Here is a 20813-nt window from a genome sequence, read left to right as displayed (position 1 = left end):
TCGACTGAATACTGATGTGGGAGTCACAATGGCTCTGGGACTATATGTTGAATATAACTATAAGTTGGATATAAGATATTCTTTAGGCAGTGGCACCACGGACTCCTGCCGAACCATTTCCTCTTTTGGCATTTTGAAATATTTAGAAAATATTAATCCTAACACATTAAAGAGGACCAGGCAATCCAGGCTGCACCCTGAGGCAAGATAGGCTGAATATCAACAACACATCAGTCCACACGACGCAAACGCAAAAGGTACGGAAAAGGTGGATAGCCAGAGCCATAACATAGCAAAACAGTGTTGATGATCCATCAGCTCATCTATTCAAGTAATACATCATCTTCTTGTGAACCTATTCCGTTTCATACTCTGAATTTCATAGCTGTTTTTACAGCCTTTTTAGTGTGATACTTCACTGGCCCCATCTGGCCAACCCACTGAAAATGTTTTGAGGGTACGGGGGCTTCCAGCCGGCATTAAATCTGACAGCTGTGAATCAGCTTATCCCTCATGAGCAAGCAGAAAAGCATTTTTTGAATGATATTAGCATATATTATTTGAAAAAACAACTTAGGGGACTATAACATGATGACATGGCTCGTTGGAAGTAATTGCTTTTCAGAGCAAACAAACAGACAGCTCACTGTCGCCACTGTGGGCACACAACTTTCAGTTTGCTGCATAGTTCATCTGAGGAACATACTTGCCCGTGGCGAATCAATGCACTGATTACAAGCCAAGCAGACATTTATCTAGCGTCAGTTGCTGTATGCCCCCGCACTCATAACTTGACAGGTTTCTGAGGAAAATGAAAATGCAGATACATTCATTATATTTAACTACTAAACCCTTAATCCACACGGAAAGATAAAACATGTCTTGTCGGGATTTAATTCAATAGCACACATTTCATTGATTTGAAGAATCATATTCAACGTGACAATCACACATTGTTAGGAAATCTATTCTGTTTTTCTTCATTAAGTTTGAGTCCTGCGGCATACAGGGTTTTCCGATGAGTAGAATGAGACCATCTGCTGCTTGGCATTTTCGAGTGCTTTTGCCACTTGTGTGCCAAAGGCACCTACACCCGTGTTTGTAGCAGGGTGCAGGTGTAAACAGGTGCGCTAGGGAGTCCTCTCAGCAAAGCCACTACGACAAATGAAGAACAGTGCATTTATTTTCAGACTGGCTTCAAAATGTATTGCGTTTTCATCTCATTTAAATATATACTTAATGAGTCTGTGGGCATCATACTCGTTCATAGCAGCGGTCTTGTTTATGACCAAACCTGAACAAGAGAGCAGCAATCGGGACCAAAACAAATGAAACTCCCCAAATACAATATTTAATAAATAACAGTTGGAGTTGCCAATAGAGGATCTCTCTACGGTATTTAATAGCTGTTTAAAATGCCCATAGGGTAATTGATTTGGACATCTTCCAATCATTAACAACATGGAGTTTGAAGACAAGGGGGCAGAGGATGAGAAATACTTTTTAACGAGCAGGGAAGGGATTAAGTTGGATGGATCACAATCCTGAGTTCCCTGCAAACCTCAATTATTTATTTTCTCCAGCTTTAGTTTAACATATAAAGGTCTCAGCACCATGAGTTTCAGTTCATTAGCGTAAAGTGTCACACCTTCGGGGACTTTATCCGTTGTAAAGTGTCACACCTTCGGGGACTTTATCCGTTGTTGACCTCTTCCCCATCTTTTCGCTTCCTGAATCCGAAATGGAGGCATGACTAGGTGAGGACTTATTTTACTTACTTTAAACCTACAGTTCCTTAACCTCAACCAAATGAGTCTGCTTTCCATTCTTGCACTTAATTTGGTCTTGATATATCAACTTCTGAAGTTGTTATATTGTAATATTTATATTTGGTCGTTATTATTCGCTCTCCCAGAGCCCTTTTGGGTTTTGGGTTTTTATTATGCTGTTAAACCTGCGAAAAAATAAGAATAACAACATCTGGTGGGACATTTATGCAATTCTTTTTTTATTGGACTCCATGCATCAAGACAGCGGCTACATGAATGTTTAAATGATGCAATAACCAAAGTAACATAGGAACGAATTCACTTTTCTCCTGGACATTTGAAAAAAATGTAAGGTGTAACATCCAAAGAGACAAGACTTTTATTGATTCACACAGGGATTTTCCATTCCATTTTGCAACTATATATTGCATTGACATTTATTAATACTAACATTATTAGTGACAGTCTAAGTGACTGACATTCAGCAGCAGTTTATTACATTTTTTACGAAGAGAGTGCATTTCACCAAATGGATTTGTATAAATGTCTAAAACATTTAAGTAGCTACGATGAGACATGACATTAGTTCTGCACAGTGTTTGACCGTAATACTATATACGAAACACAGAACGGAAAACATCTACAGTGCAAACCAAAGATACCGTGATATGTTGTCTATCTTTAGACGACATATCCTCTTATTATACTTCATCAACCTTCAGAAACTGTAACATACGGAGTAAGATACAGAGTAATGGTTCACTGTCATTATTGATACAATAGCTACAGTATATATCACACATAAATGCAATACCCTATTATTATAACATGTGTAGAGCAACGTCACATCAATAGTTTTCACGTACAAACAGGAACTAGATACAAGATAGAATTCCCATAATGCCGTGCTAGCATTCTTGTTAACTCCCAGCTCACATTCTTCTCTGTAATGGTAAAGATTTAACAAACTTCAGGATAGAAACGGCAAGACGAAAAATATATCGTTATTTGTTAAAAGTCATTTTGACATGACGAAGATTTGTAAAAGAAAAATAAATCTTTGACAGGAGAGGGAAAGCTAATGTAAGTGCATGGCGTTAGAGACGCGCAAGTAATCCTATCAGCGTTCCCACCAAACTCCAGGTCAACTGAACTGGGCACCAAATGACACATGAGAACCTGATAGATTTCCCCTCCTAAAGAATAGTATGTAGACATTCGTCATAAAATCCCCTGGTTTAATGAGTCACTCTTTCAAGTAAGAAAATATAACTATGTTGCATTTTAAACAATACTGAAAATATGTTGCTTTGTTTCCATGTATTAACCCAACCAAAACCACCCTGTTCATGATATGTTTGAGTGTTAAAAAAACTAATAATGTTGTGTTTTTAACTGTCTCAATGTCCACACAAAATTAGACATTTAGATATAGATATTTTCGAAACATCACTTTACAATTTGCATAATCATTGAAATACATCAGGAATCTGCTCTTACATTAAATCCAAACACTTTCGAATGTAGTGTACATGCAAATGAGCTGTGTGTTTATATTTATTTTGGGTAAACTGCCTGTCAATACCCTCATTCTTATTGGTAGTAAAATACGGATATTTTACTGATATTGTCACATTGGATTTATTAAAATTCTGTTCAAAACATAGCTAACATGGTCTTTCTAACAGTGGATACAAATATGAATGCAGCATTGGTACTTTCTACAGATATGTAATGCTCAGCAGAAATCCCACTTTGAGTTGGTTTTCTGTGTGTTGCATAAACGTATTGCTACACAGATTCTCAACAGATCTGCTTTATATTGTTGTGCCGTGCCCTTTGTATTTTATCTGTAATTTTGTTGTACACTTTGGCACAAACAAAAGGTTATTATCAACCACTTATTTATCCAGATTGGTTTTTGGTATTGTTTTTTCTTTATCTTCCTCAGCGTGTTCCGATAAACGGGCCATTTAATCCACTCGATATAAATCCTACATTTGCAGTTTAAAATGGTGTACATTGCTGTTGTCCTAGAGAGTGTTCGTGTTACACAGTGAAGCCTGTTCAGTCCCTCTCTCGTTTTTAGTGCAAACCATGTGGTAAATCAAGCGCACATTAGGGTGGCAACACATCCAGGCGCTACAAAACCATAAAAGCAGTATGTGCTAATAAGTGTTAGTAGCCCATTTCAGTTTCCGCCTGATCAATTTGTGTTTTGCAGTTTATTGTTTTGGATGTATTTTTCGTAGTTTTGTAGTATTATTATTCTTGAGTTGGTATTTGGCAGCTTGCTGAAATGAACCAACTAAATATTGCTACCCATATTGCATGGTAACAGTATAGCTACTAATAGCTAATACATTACAATTTTCAAACTAATCTTTTGAATCATATCATTCTATTTTTTTCGACTTTTATAGAAAACGAATATTTTAGGATACATTCAGCCCTTTAACAAAATAAAACGATCTAAGGCTCTTCCTCTATTTATGCTTTTTTAATAAACTTTTACTTCTTTCTACTTCTGCACTTTTGACCTTCTGTCATACTCACATTGCTTACTTTTCAGTATCATATGTTTGCGTTATTATTGGCTCGCATATACCAACAAACCTGAAGTCTTTATTGTCCAAGGAGGTGTCATAGTGTTTGGTCAAATTTGGTCAAAAAACAGTTTAAATAATAATAATCTAAAATCTAAAAGACAAATAATCTTCAGGTTCACTTTTACAATGGAACATTTGTGTCATTATACAACCCCTGGTGACGAATCCTATTGGACACTTGTTTTACTTCATACCTCTTCGCAGCATCTGATTGGCCGCAATGAGCATGACGCTGATGATGAACGCAATGGCGAAGGCACAAATCAGGCTTTTCCGCACGCAGGTGTGCTTCACCTGTTGTGTTGGGCTTGCTGTGAAGAGATGGAAAGAGGATACATAAGAACACCAACCGCACACATCTCACATCTACGTTCATCGTATTGGAATCTGTCTTACATATTAAGCATCAACGGAGAACTAGACCCCCGGGCACTATCATTAAAACAATGCTTTGCGGTTCTATGGTTCATTCTGGGGCTGCAGGACTACTGGCTCCCCTATTACACTAGCCAGATTTGGTGAACTAGATTCACTAAGCCCAGGACAGGTGTGTCCCATTAACACTTAAGGCTTGGTTAGCAGACCAATCACAGCCCTTGCTGCTGCTTAGTTAGCAGACCAATCACAGCCCTTGCTGCTGCGTCGCATCCACCCAAGGTAAAACATTTTTGGAGGCGCACGTCAGGTCCACGTTTTTTGGAGGTGCACGATTTCCAAGTCTGTGCCTAACCGGTAGGTCCATGTTTCCAGGAAGTCCACGCAAGTCGATTACCGGCTACCGTAAATAGTATAATAGAGGTCTTTTTAAATAAACCCCTACTCTGACTAAGTTGTTGATGCTTCGTTTTATGTGTAGGTGTGCTATTTTTGAGCAATATTAGTCGTTAACATTTTTTTGATTTGGAAGCATTCAGACCAACCCAAGCCATTATAATAGAAGCAATATTTTACGGGTCTTCATGCCGAAAAAGACTCAACTTTCGCCGAAATTACACTTTAACCTACAGAGAGGGTCATCTAACGCAAACCAATTACAAGTGGTGGTGTTGGGGTCTGGTTCTCCTTTAACAAAAGCTCTCGCGATAGTGAGCACTGATTGTATCGTGGGACCATACTATCGATATCCACTTGGCACTCGGGGCTGTTGAGGTGGCTCTCCTCCGTCATGATGATGTTCTCGATGTCTTTCATGGTCAGGTGGTCGCAGAACGTGTCGTACAGCAGGCTCTTCAGCTCGTCCACCGTGAGCTTCTGCATGTCACACTGGATCCGCAGAAGAAGTATCGCAAATCATCGTAAGCAAGACAAATGGTCCCCCCCCCTCCTCCTCACCACAGCTCTACCAGGAAATTACCGCATAGATGAATAATACATGATCTTAAAGGTGCTGTAGGTAAGATTTAAGAGCTATCATTTGAGTGTCATTTGTTAGAAATGGCACAGCCATCTTTTAGTATTTAGTGAATGAAATGTGCTGTGAGTATATCTGTCTTTAGTCGATTGTGCCGGCCTCCGTTTGAGCCAATTTAGATTTCAGACATATCCCTGCTCTTTCCTGACTAGTTAGGGCCTAATTTCCATGGTTTGTGCAGGGAATAACTCCTGCCTGTCAATCAAAGGTGTCTGAAATGCAATACATCTCAATGGTCAATACATCTAGGGATTAAAGAGGCAAGGATATTTTTTTGGGCATTTTATTTTCTAAACAATGGTTCCTTCAGCTCTTCCCTGCTCTCTCTCTCTCTCTCTCTCTCTCTCTCTCTCTCTCTCTCTCTCTCTCTCTCTCTCTCTCTCTCTCTCTCTCTCTCTCTCTCTCTCTCTCTCTCTCTCTCTCTCTCTCTCTCTCTCTCTCTCTCTCTCTCTCTCTCTCTCTCTCTCTCTCTCTCTCTCTCTCTCTCTCCAACATTGGACTCTTGACTACTACAGCATATTTTAGGTCCCAGTGTAAAATAATAAAAACAACAACATATGTTTCTATTAACATCAATTTGGCAGGGTATGATTATTCAAAATATTATGAAATTATTAAGAAGTGATTACACTACAGTTACTGAAATAATTTCTTAAATACTATTGCCTCCAAGTTTAAAATCATTGCGTGGTTGACTGGCATTATGATCGCTAAAATAGATTATGTCAATCAAGACAACATACGTCTTTAGTAAAAATCCAATTTTCGAAGTAATCAAAAGAGCTCATAGTAGGGCATGAATAATTCTGACAAATGGTAAATAAACATTGAGGGACCCATGGTGTGATAATGTCGGAGTTGTATACCTTCCAAAAGACAGAATCAAAGTCTGCTCCGTAGAACTTATCGGGCATAGTGGCGGAGAGTTTGGGTCCGAGCAATGCGACAAACTCTTCAAAGTCGACCTGCCCATCACCTGAGAGAAATACCTCAATATAATTACGTTGTTTCCATAGCCAATCTTTATATTTATTCCTTATTTAATCACACCGTAACCTCCTATGACTTATATTAGAGAGACAGAGACGGAAAGACAGAGGAGAGAGAGAGAGAGAGAGAGAGAGAGAGAGAGAGAGAGAGAGAGAGAGAGAGAGAGAGAGAGAGAGAGAGAGAGAGAGAGAGAGAGAGAGAGAGAGAGAGAGAGAGAGAGAGAGAGAGAGAGAGAGAGAGAGAGAGTGAGTCACCCACCATCCATGTCCAGTCTTTGGATGATGACCTCCAGCTCCACCTCGTTGGGCATGTAGCCCAGCGAGCGCATGGCCACACCCAGCTCCTGCTTGGAGATGAACCCGTTGCCATCGCGGTCGAACACCTTGAAGGCCTCGCGGATCTCTGCAGGAGACAGGGGGAGGAGAAATCAGCCCAGGTGAGCGGAGAGAGGCGCCCGTCGGGGGCCACCCCCCCCCCCCCCCCCCCCCCCCCGAGGTGAACGTGGTGGTGAACATACTGCCATTAGGCCCCTATCCTCTCACCCTGCTGCCGTACATTATTCTGTTTGAAGTAGGGGAGACGTATGGCCGTGCTTCAAAGGAGCGCAGCCTTTTGCTTCCTCGTGTTTAATGTGGATGCAGTTCCGGAGTTAGGCAAACACGAACGCTGAAGTTGCATACGTCAAGCGTTTATTATAATTGCTGATCGTTCCGAGATTTGTAAACATGAGAAAACCTTTCGGACGCATCGAAACAATCTTCCATGGCACCAGCTGCTCTGTGATCTTTTTCCCCTTTAATGGCTTTTTAAGGAGAGAGCACTATCTCAAAACTGTTGGGCGTTTCGCCATAGTACGACTCAAATACCATGCATTATTATTCATCACGATATCAAGAACATTGGAGTCCATTTTACTAACAGCCAAAAAGTTGAGGCCGACAGAAAGATTGAATCCAAACTTCTCACTGAAACTCTTTGAAATAGTTGGTGAATTCTTAAGGACTTAAACTACCCTCAGTAAGCAAGCTCAAGATAATAGCATCAGCCCAGCATTAGCGAAGAGTCTTAGCATAACTTCATGAGATCTTAGTACCCTTTAACAGTTTGTGGCACGCTAATTAAATGCACAAACTCTCAAGGTTGGTGATGTGAGGCAGTTTGCTGCAGTAGCTATTTTTATTCCCATGCAATATTTTTTTCTGAAATTCACAGTTAATTATTAAATATCTGAGTAAAGTCTTAATTTAACTTTGCCCTCCCTTCCCAGCTACTGCTAGCTGATTATCCCGAAGAAGGGTCCTGGCAAGATGCTAGTCTAGCGGCAGAGTAACGATGAGACAGCCTTTAAAATAAACCATCCTCGAGCTATTGATTAGCATTAAATGATATGCATTATTAAACAACCTTACTTTTCCTATTTAACATGAAACTTTGCACTTTCTTTGGGTGCTGGGTAACTCGTCTGAAATTTGATAATGTCCAAACAGTAATAATCTAGGTGTTTGGATGCTAATTACTCAGTGAAAAATGGATTAACGTGCTGGGTCAAAGTTCTTGTCTGGGTACTGCATCTCACGCCCCCAAGCACAAAGCTTCACAGATGTTCAGCCAAGCTTTCTGACACCTGCCAGAAGTGTAGGTGGGGAGTGACCAGTATATTACTTGCATCCCCCCAAGGGACATACAGCTTGGGTTGAGTTGCTGAATATCATTATGTAGAACGTGGGAGACCTTTTTTTCATACACCTACTCTAAGGTAAGCCTCTCGAACGAGTACGTGACACGTTTATTAAGAGACCAGGAGGCCTATTTCACCACCAGTCTCCATCTAGTTCAGGAAAGGTGGTTTCTTCCTGCCCTGTTAGATTAGGACCCAACCTGATAAAATATATAATTTCTCTTTCCTGACGAAACTAAATGATTAGGTCATAAGTGGAGTAATTATAAGATCCCGAATAACCCTTTTTAAAGATTCTGGCTCCACAGACCATTGAGACGGAATAGATTCAAAAGGTGTTTAATCCTCTGGTTTATCTGGAGTGGTACAATACGGATGTTCGCGTTATTGTTTTTTTCCCCTCTTCTCACTGATTGGATTTCCCCCAGCTCCGCGGCCCTCTATCACGGCTCCTTTCTATGTCCAGGAGCTAGCGCTATGGGGAAATTGAAGAGCAACTACTGCAGGGAACACTGCTGACCCCCTCCCCGACAAGGGCAGCCTTTTACGATTTATTATTGCCTTTTGTTATCGGCAAACAGGGTACGGAACGATATTTCCCATTCGGTACATTCTTCACATTTACAGATACACATCTGTATGTGTTTGGCAAACACGTCGTTGACAATAAATAATAAGTATGAATAAAGCAGGTTTGTTATTGTTTTTGCTTTGCGATATTTAAAACCGCACAGTTTAAGCATTCGATTTAATTTCGAGAATTGGAGCAAAAAAGAATGAAGCAAGTTATGAAATATCAGTGTAACCCTTATTCTCCAATGTGTTAGGCTTGCGAAATACAAAGTGGCTGTTAATATCTATAATACAAAAGGCGAGCATTACATATTTTGGATTCATTAGGTGTTTTTTTGTTATTTTCTCACGTCTCCAACTAAGCAAACAAATAAGTCACAAATAAGAGTTAATGAAGACAAATTCACAAGTTTGCTTCAGTTATGGTGCGCTGATGAAAAGTAATGAATTTCTGATTAAAACAAAAGGTCACCGTATAAAATGCATTATGTTACAAAAACAGTCAACACTGTTTGCCACATTCCTTCTAACCCCCTCAGCAAACACACTTGGGCCACCAACAAATTCTCAAGCCAATTTAGGCAGGCAATTTCTTGGTCCTGTCCAATTGAGTAAGCCTCTCTGTATTCATTGGTTGACGGAATAGGGCCGATCGGGCCCCCGGCGGCCACTTTGCAGACAAAGGTGCTACAAATTGTTCAAGCACTTTTTTATTTTCTATTTGGTTCTGATCTGGAGGGGCAGCCGCCCAGATAGACCCACAGGGTTAACAGAGCCACATCATCGTCTCTGTACTGAAAAGTACAACACGGGAATGTTAACATTAAATGTGCTGCCCATAGCAACTGCGAAGCTGAGAGTGTATTTATGTCCCTACAAAGATATTGAATACAATCACCGCGATACGGGTCGCCGTGACCCCTGTGTCTTGACAACGCCACATCCTGTCTGAAACAATACAGGCCGTTCTAGTGTTTGGTACACTTTTAAGTAGATGCTAGATGTTCAGTCAAAAGTGTTTTGCGGTGATGCAAAAATTTACGTGTTTTTCCTTGGATTTCGTTTTCTAAGAACTGTTTTGTAGTCTGTATGAATGTTACATTACACAATGGACAGCCACATCTTTACTAGTTTCCCAACATGGTTCTACTTATTTTAGATAAGCGTGAGTGATCTAAATATTCAACCTGTCAACAAATGATACATATTGCCAAACAAATGTTAGGCAAACACCAGCTGCCAAATAAATGCTGATTTTAATTCTTCTTGGGTGTGTTTGTCGAACAGTTTCATGTTGATATTTTAATTGTTCCCTGATACACGCCCATAAAGCTGTTTGTATAACATGATTTGATCGGCCGTCTAGGGTGAGTCAGAGTCTTGTCCTCGTCTGATTTAATTCGGTCCATTTATTCAGAACCACACAATGCTGTGTCCAAGAATATAGCTTCCAATCATTCGCTGACACAGAATATAACAAAGGGCTTCATTTTAAATGCTCATTCCTTTCATTCGTTTTTTATTAATCACTGAATAACAACAACAGCACTACAAGTTTCCTACCACATCCATTTCAATTATGAGCTGAGAGCGGAAAGACAGAAAGCTTGCAGAGCTGTAAAGTAAAGAGCTCCAAAGTACAGCAGATATGCTACAAATCTTTCATATAATCGGAAAATGAGTCACAGTCTAAAAAAGCGTTTTTTTATTAATGCCCTGCATATGGCCTCTATGCTTCTATGAATAAACACGTTCACTTAGTGAAGCATAACACAGCCATGATGGCGGGGCTCTCACCTTGATGAACCAAAACCATGACCAGTTTTTTTCTAATGAATGGGCCAATTACTTTCTTAATGAAGTACCTTCGCTCAGGGCAGGACATTTCAGACAGAATGAGCCCGACCATGAGTAATATAATTACATGTCATTGGTAATTAAATGTGTTACAACAGCCTCCTGTGGTCGCTCTGAGTGAAAATACCAGTCGTACGGCTACAGCTACTCCCTCTGCGTTCTCCATGTACACAGCATGGAGACAGATTCATGCCTGAGGGGGTGCAGGACAGCTTGGAGCTGCCCCATTATTTGTGTGCCTCGGCTGGGGTGCCTACATATGAGTGCTCTTGGTCACTGTTGCAGTCTGCTGCACGTTCAAAAGGATCAAAGAAGGTGAAAATGGCTCTCGACATGACGTGCTTTCGAATAGCAACCTCTTACGGAGAATTGCGAAATTTGACATTATCACAAAATCTTGATTTTCTTTCTTTCTTTATTATGCGTACGCCGGCGTCACGCGAGCGGTCGGGTTCGATGACGACTGTGTGGTCTCAGTGATCACAGCGATGTCCCAGGTCGCAAGCCAAATGGAAATGTGTCTCTTTGCACGCAACCATGTGTCTGACCAGCAGCACACACTATTCTGCACTCCGGCAGAATTGTGTTCATCGGCCCTTGTGTCCCCCAAAGACACCATGCCTTATGTTTGGACCAGACCTTCCTGAAAAACAGAGCACCAGGTCATGACTTTTGGTGTACCGTCATCTTCAACTCGGTCAGCTCTGCAGAACGACTCCTCGGGGCCGCTGTTGTGTTCTGAAGGAGAGAACTTGATCCACACAACATGCACAACAACCTCTTTTCTCCCAAAATATTCCCAAGTGTTTCTCGGTAAGCCAATGATCACAGAGGCTTGCAGAAGAGCCGTCACCCACAAATTAAATCTTGCCTAAATCCAACCAGCAGGTGGCATGTCCTATCCTGTCCTGAGCGAGATAAAACTGATGGGTTTGGCAGGGAAACGGAGCTTGATAGCATTGGATGGTGTTCAATACTCAACACCGAACACAACATGGAGGAGCGAGCCAGGAGGCTGCAATGCGCTCACCCAGCAACGCAAACACGACCGGTTTGAAGTATGAGCTATTAACAGAGGAAGTTCAAGACATGCAGACGTTTGAAACAATCAGTAATGACACATTTGCATGTTTGTGCTAATGACCAAAAAAATGTATGGTTTCAATAAAAACATTCATGCCTCTATGCGTCATTGTTGGCAGGATTTTTTCCCTGTATAAAAATGGCCTTCTGTTTGTCCAGATGTCTTTTTTGTGTTTCCAATCCATGATTGTGTGGAAAATGAGATACGGGTTTATGCTGAATATGTTAATATTGTGTTTGTGTGTGTGTATGTACGTTGGCCGACCCATATGCTCATGACTATGTATGATCGCTGACTTGAAGATTTGGAGACATGTTTGAGAAGGTCACTGGCTGATCTCTAACTTCTAATCTCATGACCGTTTCTCACCCCGCAATCTGCAGTCAGTAAAGTTCATGCGAGGGGTTAATCCTCCCATTTCCTTCATCATGGATTCCCCATTGAACAATAATACTGCGCTTCACTACTACATTTAAGGCTGAAGTCGTAGGATCATTTTCAGGTTTTAAGGATTAAGGATTATTTGCTTGAATCCCCGGGGACAAAAGGAGCAAAGGCAGAGTCTTCCCGGTTCTCATTGAGTGGAAGTGAGAGTATTTCTCACATGCCTTGTATATGGACCGGAATGTGAGCTGGTACGACAGGCCGTCAGACAGGCAGAGATTAGGTGACATTGGCCCGGCCATTATGAACCATTGTTTACCGCTTAAGACGTAGTACAACGCAGTAGACAAATGCCCTACTTAAAGTGGGACAGGGAATCATCGCCTGGGCCAGATGACACTCCACCGACCAAAGCTAGCGTTTCATTAGCGTACCCTCTCAGTGACTGTGTAGGCTACCTTCTTCGTGACGTCAAAGTGTCACCTAGAAGGCCCTTCGAAGTCACGTCAAGAACATTGCTCATTTTTCTCAAGTGTGTTTGCTGACGTGGTTACAAGGAATGTGGCAAACAGTGTTAACTGTTTTTCTATCATAATGCATTTTTACAGTGACCTTTTGTTTTAATCGAGAAATTCATTAGGCCTACTTTTCATCAGCGCACCATAACAGAAGTCTTCTTGTGAATTTGTCTTCAATAACTCTTATTTGTCGGGTTTTGTTGGAGAATGTTCTGAGCAGGTTAGAATGTTCACATACAGGTAAAAAGACAAATTGTTCTGAGAATACACAAGAATGTTTTTTTGGGTTCACTGGCACTTCAAGACACATTACAACACAGGACACAAAAACCTTTAGTTGCCTTGTTTCATACACTTGAGTAACACTTGTGTTTCCCAGTCCTTTGGTTTTTACTCTTTGTGATTTATTGCTACATAAATATGACGATGATAAATGAACGAATTCTAATACACAAACAAAGATTTTGGCTGTAGTATGTGATAGAAAAGTAATATTTAGTATTTTCTTTATCTTTCTGTACATGACACATTAAATAAATGTGTTGATTTAACTATTTATGACTGATGATATTTATTTGCCTAAATCGTACATCTAACTAGTCTTTCTTAAATAATATAATTATAAAGTTGGTGGAGACATTATAGTGAAGAAAATTATTTATTGTAGTATTATGATGATTATTCAAAATGTCCTATAACAAATATGCCATTAAATGAAGAGGAAAAAATGATATGTTTTTAAAACGACCACACAATGACGGTAATAACAACACTTGAATAAAGAAAGCTAACAAAAAAGGACAAAATAATGACTATGCCAGTGGTGAAATCATGTGGGGTCACACTAAATTCTCGGGCGCTCTGGTCGAAAATATAGGATTTAAATTTGTGATACAACTTTGAATGTTAGCTCAAATTTACAATGCCTTACAAGCCCATTGAATGCAGAATGAGTAGGGTTGCTTCCAGGACACCCACCAAACCATTCCAATGCATCATAAATCATCTTGACACAAAACACAACTATACTTTTTAAGCTGAATACCCTGTGGGCGTATTTGTTAATGCCTTTGCAACATGAAAATCATCCAGAAATACTCCCAAAACCCAAGAGCAATATTAGTTATGAATTGTATTTACACAGCGGCAAACTAGCATAAGCACTTCATTTGTTACCATGGATGAAGACAGCTTTGCATACAAAGTGAAGAATGATCTATGCTCCATAACAATGGCCTGCTGTCTTGGGGATTCTCCTGCATGCTGTGATCTATAAATACTCTGTCTGTCGTGATGCACCAGGAACGAAGCAGGCAGGAAAAAGACCCCGCATGAGTATGACTGCCAGTCAATGTTGTGGGTTAAAACCCAAAGTCAAATCCCCTTATACACACATACTAATTGTGACAATTGGCGATTGTGTTTTCAAGTTTGACTTGAGGGTTAGAATGGAAATTCAGCGACTTCATGGACTTGTTGCATGTTTTTATCTCGCTCCCCAAAATAGAAGTCAGCCTAGTATGTGAACCGCCCATATTACGATGGCAAATTGGAAAACGTATCGAATTAAGTGTGTGTGTGTATTCCATTGTGCCTTGTTTTACATTTACAATAAGCTTTTGGACGCTTTAAATAAAACGGCTGTGCATAACGAAAGCGTTGAACCGTTGCTGCAGGTCGAGATTACAGATCCATGTGCTGCTGCTCACATGTGTTCAGAACAGTTGCATGCAAAAATGTGGGAACGTCAATACCAACACATTTACAGAGCCATACTTGTAGAGCCATGGTCTCGGGAGCCTCCACAAGCCCCCTATTTGATGAAACTCGATGGCATCCCCTAAATCCTAATCCCTCAAACTGGCCTAGAAAAACTTCTAAAAAGCCCCAGTGGGGGAAAAGGGATAAACCTGCAGCACACACACACAAGAGGGACTCCCTTACAGCAGCCACAGAGTGGGCAGACGTCGACACAACAACAAACACGGCCCAGACCCTGAGGGGAATTGGGGGCGATGCTGAAACAAGGACAATTAAAGAAGAACAACATCCAACAGTCCGACAGCGGCCAGTCAAGGTCACGCAGGGCGGCCTCCATCGGCCGTTTGGCCGAGCAGACGACATACAGAAAGGTGTGGTTGAGATGTTTAGTGTTGGGAGCGTGAGCAGGTAGGTGGAGACAGAATGGCAGGAGCTACAGCTGTTATAATGACAAGCACAGATCCCTCTAAAGTTGTGGAAGCCGGTGGGGGAGGCGTGTGCCAGACTTCCCCGTAGACTTCCCCCAGGTGGCTGAGTAAAAGGGACATTTTGGCAGAGCATTGGTGAAACAAGATCTGAGTCTCTGAGCCAGGCCCTTGCCACCAACTCAACTAAACTGTAATGAATTGCTGTGTTATATCTGTATAATAAAATTGATTAGATCAACTTATTTCAACTATTCAGTATTTTTATTGGTGTAAAAGTGTGAATGACAATGAAGAAAATAGTTTTAACCATTAGAGATTATATCACTTTCTCTTTCTAAATGAATTTAAAAAAAACATACCTAATTAAATAATCCTGAGGTACTATGTTTCGTTTTTTGGAAATGGGTTTCTACATTCAAATGGGTTAGACATTTTTTTTAGCCAGCTCTACTATCCTCCCAACAAAGTCACAAACATGCAGTATGTGCTCGCAATGTATTTCAACATTTGCTCTGCGGATATTTTCAGTGCTGTGGAGCAACAGGCAAACACACCTCTAATTATGCGATGGCACTGCTCCGATTGTTTGCAGACGCTTGACGTTAGTTAAATGAATCCCCCAGGGAGCTCGAATCCCATGATTCGCATCCCGCTCAGGTTAATTAAGGTCTTGTTGACAAACAGCATGCATGCTCAAAGTGTGATAAATGATGTACTTGTCAATGGCAATTCAAGCATTTCCAACTACCAGGAAACTAAATGTGCATGAGGCGTTAGAGTCACAGCATAGGTTGGCCTAACTTTTTTCTGAAGGAACAATCTCACACTTCCTCCTCTCCTGCCACCAGGTGCCAACCAAGCTTACTAATTACAATATTACAATATTCTCTAATGAGTCCATTGAGCCGTTTTTAAGGGGAATTTACAACGCGTTCATTGGTTTGAATGTTTTCATTCAAACATAATGATACTTCTAATATAAATATACAAATGCAATTAAAATGTAAGATCTACTGCCCTAATGCATTTGACCTCTGCAAATGGGGTTTTTGAATTTTTCCTCTAGAATTCCACCACGGTTCAGCCACTTGGCTATGCGCTCAGCCCTCCCACGTGCTACACGCTGCAATTGTCTACAGCTGTGTTTGGGTTTTCGGTCCAGTGGGTACTTGGTTTTTGCTTACTTTTTCACAAGAATTACTAATGTCTGCTCTCTTGTGCTGTTGTAGATACAGCCATTAGTAGACACAGACACAATTCAACCCTTAAGTTATTTTTGCCAGTCTTTCGCCGTAGAGAAACAGTCCTTCCAATGTCCCTATCTATCCAACTCCACCCTCAAATCCTGTGTTTACTCTGCTCTGAGCCTCCAATATTTCTGTCTCACCGATGGGTGTGATGTTGCTGGTCTTAGGTGCCTACCTATCTGATACCTAGCCAGATGGCAGGTGCTAGTGTGAGACGGGAAAACCCCTTGCCCAGAAATTGACCACGTGTGAAATGGACCCACCAGACCTGAGCAGTTTGCAGCCCATGCAGCGCCTGAATCTAATCCTGGAGACAATCGCCCACAGCCGGAGTTCCAATTGTTTCTCAAAGGGTAACCAATGGTTCCTCTTCCCAAAGCATATGTTATCTGCCTCCTGTCCAAACACAAAAGGGACTCCTGCTGTCCAGGGTCCTGTTCTGATAAGGCCTTCTGCTAAAGGTGAGCCAGGGAGATCAGAAAGATGGGAAAGTGAGATTAATTATCCATAGCAATGATCCACTGGCTCCATTATGGAGGAACCATACATGCACAAGTAAGCCTTGAGAATAGAGAGCAGCAGATGAAAGCGAGTCGTTCTAATAGGCAAGCTATTTGGTGACTTTGTAAAGCACTTTGGAATTGCCACTCTATGGGACGTTCCGTAGAAATGAAGCTGCCTTGCATATGTAGTTGAGAGCATTAAGTGAGTAAGTGGCACTCATTTGTTGAGAATAATTCAGTGCTATACATTATGCATTATTTACAAAGTATACATGACACAGAAGAGCGGCAGTTTGATTGAACCAAAATGGGAGTATGTGTGTGGCACCACCCTCATTCTGAAACAATGCAGACTTTTTTTATAAGCATGGGAGGGAGATTGCCAATTTATGCTCTAGCATTGTTTTGGGCCATGCAGTCTTCCATCTCCACAACATCCCCATCTGGCTGGGAGCCAACACAAATCCTAAGCCACACTGGGAAAAGACAGACCCGGGCAGTAAATAAGTAACAACTCCTCGTCCGCATGAACCACTTCCAGAGAACTGGATGACCCCATCCACTTCCTTAAGCACCTTCCTTAAAGGGGACAATTATATTACCAGGTGTGAGTGTGATTAGGCGTTACAAGCCGTTTAGGAATATCGGGCTCTTCTGACATCACAAGTGGGCGTGTCCACCTAGATGTGTACTGGATAGATCAGTCTACCAGCCTACCCAGTGGACTGTAGCCAACGTTGCTCATCTATCCATCTAGGTGGACACGCCCACTTGTGATGTCATGAGGCCGATTTTCAAATCGGCTTGCAACGCCGAATCACACTTACACCTGGTGGTATAACATGTCACCTTTAAGCACCTTTTTTTTTGTACCTTCCAGCGCATTGTCATCAAATCCAACTCTGCACTTGGCCGGGCGCATCCGCAGAACACCAGAATGGCGGTACCCATCTTCAATAAAACATGTGCCGGCTAATGACATGCATTAACATGCACCCTAGTCACACCCCTCCGTGGCCACTGGAGACCCCTCGCAGGGAGAGCCTGGGGCTCACGGCCGAGTCGACCGTGCAACGCCCAGCAGGTCTTGCTCATGGGACGCCTCATCCCCCACACCAAGAATCAAACTCGCCACCCTCTGATGGACCGCACACTCTGCTTTTCTGAGACATTTCTTTCAAACCGAGTGACTTGTTTAAAACGGTGCAATGTATTGCCAAACACATACTGAGTCTGATCAGTGAAATGGAAGGGCCTTTATGTGCCTGCTGGAGGAAACGCTGAACGGCAGGACTTTGAATCAGCAACATTCCAACGAGAAAATTGCCTCAACAGAGAAATGTTACCCAGAGTAAATTAACCGAATGAACAAACAGATGGGGTTGTCAGTTACTTTGGTTTCGAATGTCTTTGCCTTACCAAGTTCGAATGGCCCTATCCCTGCCCTAGTGGATTTCTCTCTCACACAAAACAAGGTTCTCTTGCATTTGCACTCTGGCTCTATCGGTCATCCGTTTAATTAGATTTATGTTGTTCGTGCTGATTGTGTTTTATTTCATTGAAAATGGAGAAAGCATAAACGCAAGGGCGAAGGGGCAACTGGGGTTCATGGCAAACCGTAAACAGAAAAGGGGGAAATTGAATTTATTTTGCACAAAGGACTTTGAGATATGAAATCTGATGTTTATCTGCTTATTGTAGTCTGCTGTGTTTCAAATCACTGTCAGCTGTATCTTCAAATGGCGAGGGGCGTTTCATTCAACCAAACTCATTTGTGACCGCCTTGTATTGTGCAATGAGAAGATGAAAAGACACCTTCCTGTTGAAGGCCTGCAACTGAACCCCTTCCGATATTTATAGTTACTTTGTACACAAAGTTGTGGTTTTATTTAAATTGGAAACTGAATTTCTTAAGTTACAAGCACCAAGTTAAAAGACAAATATTTAATTTGGCAGGTCAAATTATATGGATTGAGGCCTATTCTCACCCTTATTCTTGAGAAGGCATAGTTCATTGTGGTATAGGGCCACAATGAACACCTTCTCAAGGATATATACACTCTTCCTGGTTTTCAAATCAATATTCAAGATAACATATAAGTTCTGTTATAGATATTACCATGAATAGGCCACAATGAGGTAGGCTAAAAATAGATATTTGACGTGTGGTTGACACATGTTCACACAATCCAACTCTCTAGATGCAATTGAATAAGTAGTCCATATTCAATTAATCCAAGCAGAAAGATTGATTCATTTTCCTTTCACAGGCTGTCAGGGAGATAACACCAGACTGATAGTACAGGCTATTGTTCTGATGTCTAAGCTTTATATTTCTGGGGATTCTCCTTCTAGGCCCATCTCCAATGTATCCGCTCTTATGAATGTGACCTAAATGAAACCACCCAATTAGATCAAAGCGCGGGAGCCCTTACCTTCCACCTCGTCCTCGGGCAAAATGACAGGGGGCCGGTAGGAGAGGACATCTGGAATAGTGCAAATTCCCTTGTACATGAACCTGGTGGTCACCGCACGCACGGGCATTTCTGCAAGGGAAAACCAGCCACCGTGTCGCGATCTTCATATAGCTGACCGGAGTTTGGTGGTCGCCTTGTTTTTAGTTGCAGTTCCCCTCTTTTGGAATATAATATTGCAGGAGGAAAAAGAGAAGAGAACCGGGGTCTTCCCAGATGCAGCAGTTGGTGTTTACTCTCTTTATCTCAAAATATCCCTGAAGTCATCATCTTGGACCAGGCTTCAGGTGTTGGAAGGAGCTCTGTCTTCCATGTACCGCCTGTTGAAGCCAATAAGTGCAGTTATTCTGAGGAGCAGGCAATGATCTGTACGCATAGAGATTCCTAGACATAGTGATAGACAGAGCTCAGGCTATTTCAAATTAATTCGTCCACATTATTTTTTAGTTAATAAATGCATTATCCAAATCACAGAAAAGCTAATTAAATCGGAAAAAAATATTTAAAAAAGCGTCCCCAATCAACTATCCTCCCCCTGCGTTATTTCCTAGTATCTCACAGGTTTCTCCTGGCTTTCTTTCGTCCATTTATCTCACTCTCCCCTCCCTGCTTACCATCTCCATTAAAACGCCAGAATGATCAGGGAGAAGATGTCGAACTTCGTTCCCGTGTATAGCTGGCGCACCAATAAAAAAAATATCGAAATATTTTCTTGGGTAGGGTCTTCGAGGGAATCGGGGATGTCCCCCTTCTCGTCGGATCGAAGCGCGCTCCGTTACGCTGCGCTCCTCTCTCCAGCGGTGCTCTGGCGTTCTGCTCCCACCTGCCTCTCCGTTCCTCCAGCACCACCACGCTCCCCTCGCCTGCCTCCTCCTCCACCCCATCGCACGTCAATCTCATGCCCTATGCATTCATTCACCAATCATCAGGCATAATCTGCGTTTTTCTGTTAGCCCACCTTGTGTTGACCTTATCTGATTGAGCATCTTTGTATTTGTAGTTTGCTTGTGTGTTTGCCATTTTCTGGTTGTATTGATTGAATGAAAATGGTGGTTTCATGAGCATGTCAACAATGTGATTCAAGCTGTGGGTTTTATTGAAAGACAACCCCCCCCCCCCCAATTTTTTTTGGATTGAATAGGTGAAAAAAGTTCAAGGAAACTTTTCATTCATAATCCTCTTCTGTGATCCAATGTCAACACGCATGGCGTATAGGAAAAAGGCACGCATCCCACAGCCACTATGGACCGCAGTGTCGCTCAACAGCTTCCGCAAGAGACTCAAGACTCTTTAAGAATTCACCTGCATAGCCTCCCCCTTACCCCCCTTACGCCTTCTCCTCCCTTACTCTCCTAAAAACACCCCTCTTACGCAGTTATTGTATCATGCACACACATATTGTGTGTTGCATATCCTGGCCCTTAAAAAGTAGTACTTTGCATCGGGTAGCGACTTATACTTTCAATCTTTGTTGCAATGGGTTAACCTAGCAATTGTAAGCGCTTGGTTCTATGAACATCCTTACTG

The 20813-nt window shown here is 41.7% G+C and overlaps 1 protein-coding gene across 1 annotated transcript; it reads right to left on the bottom strand.

Moving 5' to 3' along the window:
* Positions 1-1987: 1987 nt before the first annotated feature.
* On the bottom strand, positions 1988-20132 carry LOC132456021 (calcium-binding protein 7-like). Its single transcript, XM_060050168.1, has 6 exons — positions 19901-20132; positions 19248-19606; positions 7038-7181; positions 6656-6765; positions 5494-5641; positions 1988-4689 (listed from the first exon to the last, which is right to left on the bottom strand). The coding sequence occupies exons 2-6, from the start codon at positions 19354-19356 to the stop codon at positions 4562-4564; spliced, it is 639 nt and encodes a 212-aa protein (XP_059906151.1). The 5' UTR covers positions 19357-19606; positions 19901-20132; the 3' UTR covers positions 1988-4561.
* Between the last annotated feature and the right edge of the window lie 681 nt (positions 20133-20813).

Source organism: Gadus macrocephalus, chromosome 4 (assembly GCF_031168955.1).
Source record: "Gadus macrocephalus chromosome 4, ASM3116895v1".
NCBI classification, from domain to species: domain Eukaryota; kingdom Metazoa; phylum Chordata; class Actinopteri; order Gadiformes; family Gadidae; genus Gadus; species Gadus macrocephalus.
The sequence above is the reverse complement of the archived record's forward strand: the minus strand, read 5'-3'. Positions and strand labels throughout refer to the sequence as shown.

What these genes read in the sequence shown, in the direction of transcription:
- LOC132456021 (XM_060050168.1), bottom strand. Translation starts at nt 19,356, where the DNA reads ATGCCCGTGCGTGCGGTGACCACCAGGTTCATGTACAAGGGAATTTGC. An exon ending in GCCCGAGGACGAGGTGGAAG is followed by an intron (nt 7,182 to 19,247) that starts GTAAGGGCTCCC and finishes TGTCTCCTGCAG; the next exon opens with AGATCCGCGAGGCCTTCAAG. An exon ending in TTGATTCTGTCTTTTGGAAG is followed by an intron (nt 5,642 to 6,655) that starts GTATACAACTCC and finishes CTGCGGATCCAG; the next exon opens with TGTGACATGCAGAAGCTCAC.